We start from the raw sequence: 6,367 nt of genomic DNA, 5'->3' as shown, positions 1-6,367 counted from the left end.
TGTTCTCCATTGCTCGTTATTGATCTTGAACAGAAAGTAAGGTAGAGAGAGTACTCGTTAAAACAAGTGGTGCGAATGAAAATGACGTTCAAAGTGCGTATATATAGTGTTTTCAAAAGAAAAAAAAATAAAAAATAAAATCTGACGCCGGTTTGACGCCGATCCGGGACCCACAATGGCACCGTGAGGATCGGCGTCAGAACCGGCGTCATCGCGCGAATCGGCATGGCCACGCCGATTTCGCCGACGCCGGTTCCAATGGTTCGGCGTCAGAACCGGCGTCGGCGAAAAATCGGCGTCGCGATTTTGACGCCGGCATTGGAGATGCTCTTAAAATATCTTTATCAATTATATTGTGGACGTGATAATTAATTTCATGTTTTAAACATGTATTCCATACGTTCCTAGTTAAATACGCAATGTTTAAGAATAGTGTATTAAATATAGGGTGGTTCGATATGGTATACCGCACTATAAGTGTCATACCATATATCGTACCGAAAATTACGGTATGACAAAACACCATACTGATACCGTACCGAATTTTTAGGTATACCGGAGTTCGGTATACCGAAAATTAGGTAAGGTAGTTTTTGATACCGTTACCATGCCGTGTATTCGGTATACTGTACCGCATTTTGTATACCGTACTTTTGCGGTATACCGAACATACCGTTATACTTGTTATATTGGAAAAAAATCTATTAAACCCAAAATATTCAAAAAAAATAATTCTATTTTTATTTTCGTATAATAGAGAATTCTATTTTTAATTTTAGTATGAATATAACATAAATATATATTATAGTATGTTTATATATATAATATTCAATCGATATACCACAGTATACCAAAGTGTCGATATATATCGACGATTCGGTATCACGGTATATACCGGTATATCAAAGATTCGGCATACCACAATATACCGTGGTATAGGAAATCTAATAGCGTTACCGTACCGAGTCTTTCGGTACGGTATCATACTGTACCGAAAACTGCGGTATACCGAAAAATCAGTATTTTCGGTACGATAAGTCCGGTATTTCGGTATAATTCTTCACCCCTAGTTAAATGGATGGTGAAAAAAGTAAGAAAGATAAAGAAAGAATAAAGTAAATGAGAGATTTGTTTTTTTGCCTAAAATAGAAATGACTAAATTAACTTGAAACTTACTAAAGTAAAAAATGACTTTATTAACGTGGAAGAGAGTAAGCTATAACCCTCGATCTCTCATTCTATTATTCTTTGTCATAATTGCATGGTTTTTTTGTATTTTCACTAATAAGTTGTTTATTCATCTATTTGTATTGATAATTTAGTAATTTTATTTTCTATAAAGAGAGTACTAGATTTTTAGACAAATTTATTATAATTAAATTCATAACTTTCACGCGGATCACACATTAAAACCCTTGAAAGTATCAATCAAATGCATGAAGTGCCAAAACTATAAAATTTTACTAATAAGCCCATGAAGAACAAGAATTCAATATCAACAAGAAATTTTACTCTTTTCAGGAGTATAATTTTGCTATCACTCTCATAGTTTTTAGATTTTACTGTTTTCTACAGGCTTAGGCTTTACAATTGTCTACTCAAATTATTTTGTTCCTTCCTTGCATTTCTTATCTTATTATTTTGTCCTAGTAAGCAGTAGCTTGGTCCTATTCTTTCACTTTCATACACCTATGTTTTGTCTTTTATTTTTTACTCACTCTGTCTGCAAAATGTTATCCATATTTAGCTCGACACGGGTTTTAAGAAATGTGAAGAAAAATGAGTGAAAAAAGTTAGTGGAATGTATGTCCCACATTTATATATTGGTTTTAAAATAGAATGTGAGTGTAATGAGTTGGTGGAAAGTGATGACCATTTACCAAAAATAGAAAAAAAGTAAAGTGGACAACATTTCACGGATGGATCGAAATGGCAAAACTGAATAATATTTCACGGACGGAGGGAGTAAAAAATTAGTAGAAAAAAATAAACATATTTTGTAGTTATTTTTAAAAAATATGTTATCTGTAGTTCAATCCATTCTTTACTTTTGTTGCTTGTTCTTGTGTGTTTTATCATATGATTTTTTTTTTTAATTTCAGTTCGCTTTGTTGGTTTGATGCTTTCTTACGTGTCTTGCGATTGTTATTTGTATTTTGCATTGAGCTTGTAGCTGTGATGTGACTATGCCTGTAATTATCTATATCCGTTTTTTTTAATATTCTATATTTCTTACGTATTGCTAATATATTTCTTATTATCCCTTTGCTTTGTATCAAATACTTCATTTGTCCATGATTTATAATTTCATTTAATTCGGTGTGAGTTTGCGAAATATAAAGGTAACTAAATGAAAAAAGTTAATGTAGATGTGCAATATAGATTCTACATTTATACTAATAGTTTTATGGAGAGTAGCTATAAAGATTTTATTAAGTGCATGATTCACTTATAAAAATTGTATAAAAGTAAATAAGAGTTTTAATTGCACACATACCAAAATATCAATATGGGATACTTTTATCATGGGTAATAGCGACTAAAAACTACGCCCCATAGGACATGAACAAGAGCCCTTCTTTCTCTATCTCAAAACAGTTTTTCATCAGAATTGTTGATGTAACATGAATCAAGAATGCTAAAACAAAGAGATATAATAATAAAAAATGTGAGGTGAGAATCATCTAATTGTCTTCTAAGAACTCTAACTGATCATTGAAATTTCATCTCATATCATGTGCAACTGCAACCTATTTAGACCCAAATTTTGAGGTAATGTATAACTCATAATGAAGAAACTGAACCAATCAATACTTCAAAATTGAAGCACACATTGCCAGCTCATTTAACACAAACCCTTCTTAGGCCCACCCTCTTCAAGTAAGTAGACAACATATCACAGAACTGAGAGAAAGGACCAATAGAAGTAATTGATGGATGTGTGTGTGTGTGTGTGTGACAGATGAGATTGGTAATAAATTGGTAGTGGACCCATGGCTTTGTATATGGCAGTTCTCTTACGAACCTGAGACATGTCTAATTGTCCCGAGTCACGTACAATTACATAACCGAAGAGTTTGAATTTGCTTCTACCAAAAGTTTTTCACGTCTTCACGTGAAGCCCTTATTCAACAGGTCCATGATGAGGACCTTCGAATAATGGGCTTCATTAGTTTATCCTCTTCGAGTGATATCATCCCTAACGTAGAAGGATCCTCTAACATCATTTTGGCCACAAGGTATCCAGCTATGGACCATGTTTGGTATTTCCTAGCTTGCTTGCCTATGTATCTTCCTAGTTTCCCATCGTAGTACTCAGGCCAGCTATCCTTGAGCAGGCGACTCTCGGCTATGTCAATCGCCCGTCTTGCTATTTGTGGGCGTCCGATTTTGATGCATGCCGCTGTTAGCAACCATAAGAGAACTACAAAAAGACAAACACCACTAACATGAATTGTCATGAAACAATTTTAAAAGATGAAAGCAATGGAGAGGAGTTGTGGATAGACCTGGCCAAGAACCTCCATTATGGTAACTCCATCTAGTGTTCTTGGGGTCACAGCCGGTGACAATCCGCCATTCATGGCCGTCAAGTGCAGGGTAGCATATCTTGATAGGCATTTCTCCGACCAGCTCGTCCCACCTAGCTTCGAGGAGGTCCATGATGGCAGAAGCTTGGTCAGGTGTGGCTAGAGACGACAAGATGGCGACACAATTACCCAAGGCAAACCATCTAAAGTCCATCCTCGCTGGGCTGACATTGCCAACGAAGTATCCACCTCTCCCCGGCATGAAATCAAACAGCCAATCTGGGATTGAATCCGGGATCACGTTGAACTTGTTCACAGCAGTGTGAGAGTACTCCTCTGTCTTGTACCGGTATATGTCGTTCAGCTGCTGAAAATCCAGCCAGAAGTAGCTCCTCATGTGGAAGCTCAGGGCGTGCAGACGCCTCACTATCCTCTCGATGAAATCCCGCCCTTCGTCGTCGTGTTTGAGCATCACCAAAGCAGATCTCAGTGCCATGAAAAACAGTGCTTGGATCTCAATAGGGTAGCCGTATATACCCTAGTGCCATCCGGAACACTTACATATTAGATTCGAATAAGCATGAGCTTATTCAAGAAACAACATTGATATTCCTAAATGCATATTATTTCAACATGATTCTGTTTATGGAAAATTGTAATTTGCTGTACAGTGAACAATCATATAAAGAAGCAAGAACAGTTTAAATAGAGCAAGCAAAAGAGGTTACAAGTTGTCACCATTCTACGATCGATCATAGAGCAGCCGTCAGCACAGAGTAAAGTCGGGAACGTATCAAATCCCTCTGAGAGGCACAATGTAAGAATAAGCTTCATCCCCCTTTGGCAGTCAGGCGTCTCAGCTAGAGACAGATCTCCCGTGGATTTTGTATAAGCCCGGAGAAGGATAATCCACCAGAAACCAGAGTCAACGGGCGCCACTCTCCCAATGGCACTCTCTCCAAAGTCAGCTGCTATTGTGTCCGTCTTCCTAACCGGATCATGAAGAACTTTGAAACTAGCCGGCATAGCACCCTCACCGAGTTTGAACCTATCTACCTTTTTCTCCCACCCTTGAAGCTGCAGTGTCTTTAACAAGAAGTTTTTCACAATATCCGGCTCCCCATTCATCAAAAATGCCATTGCACTTGGCACAAAATCACGAACAAAAACCTAAATCCAATTCACCATTAGATCACATCATCAAAAAAACTACTCAATCTTAATGTTTATTATGAGATTTACCTGATCATAGTTCAAGACCTCTTCGGAAGCATGATCACAAGCTGCAATTGTGCCAACTGGTTGGCCTCTGAAGTTCACCAAACATCGCCTTAGAGCTTCCCACGCGTCTACAAAAATTGGATGTGGCTCGAAGGAGTTCCATTCACATGAACCCGGGCTATATGCTGATGCTCGTCCAGGTGAATACGCGTACTCATAACCTTCCAAACATTTGCTCAAACCACTTGTTAACTCACTAAGTGACCTCTCATCATATGATCTCTGTCTCTCAGAATTCAACTTGGACTTAGTTCTTAACTTGGACATGTCATAACCATCCATTTCAGCAAGCGAGCAATGGGAGTTGACGTTGCTAAGACCACTCCGTTTCCAACCATCGAGCATTCCTCCCCCCGTACCATCCACATTATCCTTACCGCCATCCATGATATGTTTCCTTAATACAAATTTTTCTCTGAGTTACAATTGATTATCAGTACCTACATGAGCAAATATAGTTCATATGCTAAAAATGCTTAAAAGGACCACTCTATACACCAGATATTCTCCAATTTATTCTGAATAACCTAGTCAAATGAATGCAATCTTGCAAATGAAAATGATTGGATCACATAATCATTTTGAAGGTTTAGGGAAAAGGGTCACCAAATTTATTTCAAAAGATCCATCAATAGGAAAATCATGAAATCAGACTACAAATTCCAATTTTTGGCCATCAAAATGTTACACCCTTATCAATCAATAATTTCTAAATTGGCCTAATCTGATTAGATTATCAAAATGAAGAACAATCGAATTCAAAAGTAAAGGTTGAAAGAGCAAAATATATTGCTAAAATTCAAAAAAAGTGATCGAAATCCTAAATCAGCAGCAGGAAAAAGGATGGGAAGGTTAGAAATTTGTAATCGTATTATCAAAATGCAAATGCAAAAACAGTTGAAAAAAGAAATCAACAAAACATTATATATGTACACGAATAGCGAGATAGAGAGAGAGAGAGAGTAGACCTTCAAGGCATATGGAAATGTCGGAATGAAAGCGATATTCAACGGAAAGAGGGAATATAGGGAGATTGTTTCGAGCGAGAGAGATTGGTGGAGCATTATACCAACGATCAAAATGTGCGCACAGAGAAGAAAAGGGAAAAATGTGCATGCTGAAACAAGCTTCAATTTATAAACAAATCATCCAACAAACCTCAAATAGAGATAGAGGAGCACCTATAAACTTGGAGGTGTTTGGATATATATAGAAATCTAATAATTTGGATGAATAAAATATGTGAAAATGAAACCAAATATATTGTTAGAAAAGAAAAAAGAACTAGTACTATAAATTTTGGTGAAATCTACGTGGGCATTTGTGAAACCACCAAAATCTTTAGGTTATACCTAAACTTTACAATCTAATTTTACATGACAAAACTTTCATTCTCTAATATACGTGCAATCAGGATTTCACAATCAGGGAAAATTGATTAAAAGCCCACTATCATTTCATTTAAATTAATAAATGGGCTATGACAGCACACCCTTCACAACTCATTTCTTGTAATTTTGTTGTTTTTCATAATTCCATTGTTATAGGTTTGTCTT

The 6,367-nt window shown here is 36.5% G+C and overlaps 1 protein-coding gene across 2 annotated transcripts; it reads right to left on the bottom strand.

Annotated features, from left to right (window-relative positions):
- Positions 1-2,896: 2,896 nt before the first annotated feature.
- Positions 2,897-6,113, bottom strand: LOC121807695 (probable alkaline/neutral invertase D). Of its 2 annotated transcripts, none has more exons than XM_042207961.1 (5): positions 5,780-6,113; positions 4,773-5,251; positions 4,269-4,700; positions 3,510-4,068; positions 2,897-3,424 (listed from the first exon to the last, which is right to left on the bottom strand). In XM_042207961.1, the coding sequence occupies exons 2-5, from the start codon at positions 5,196-5,198 to the stop codon at positions 3,129-3,131; spliced, it is 1,713 nt and encodes a 570-aa protein (XP_042063895.1). In that variant the 5' UTR covers positions 5,199-5,251; positions 5,780-6,113; the 3' UTR covers positions 2,897-3,128. The 2 variants fall into 2 exon arrangements, with proteins under 2 accessions (XP_042063895.1, XP_042063896.1); XM_042207962.1 differs by having other exon boundaries at positions 4,773-5,226.
- Between the last annotated feature and the right edge of the window lie 254 nt (positions 6,114-6,367).

Source organism: Salvia splendens, chromosome 6 (assembly GCF_004379255.2).
Source record: "Salvia splendens isolate huo1 chromosome 6, SspV2, whole genome shotgun sequence".
In the NCBI taxonomy this organism is placed as follows: domain Eukaryota; kingdom Viridiplantae; phylum Streptophyta; class Magnoliopsida; order Lamiales; family Lamiaceae; genus Salvia; species Salvia splendens.
This window is presented reverse-complemented; position numbering and strand designations above follow the sequence as displayed.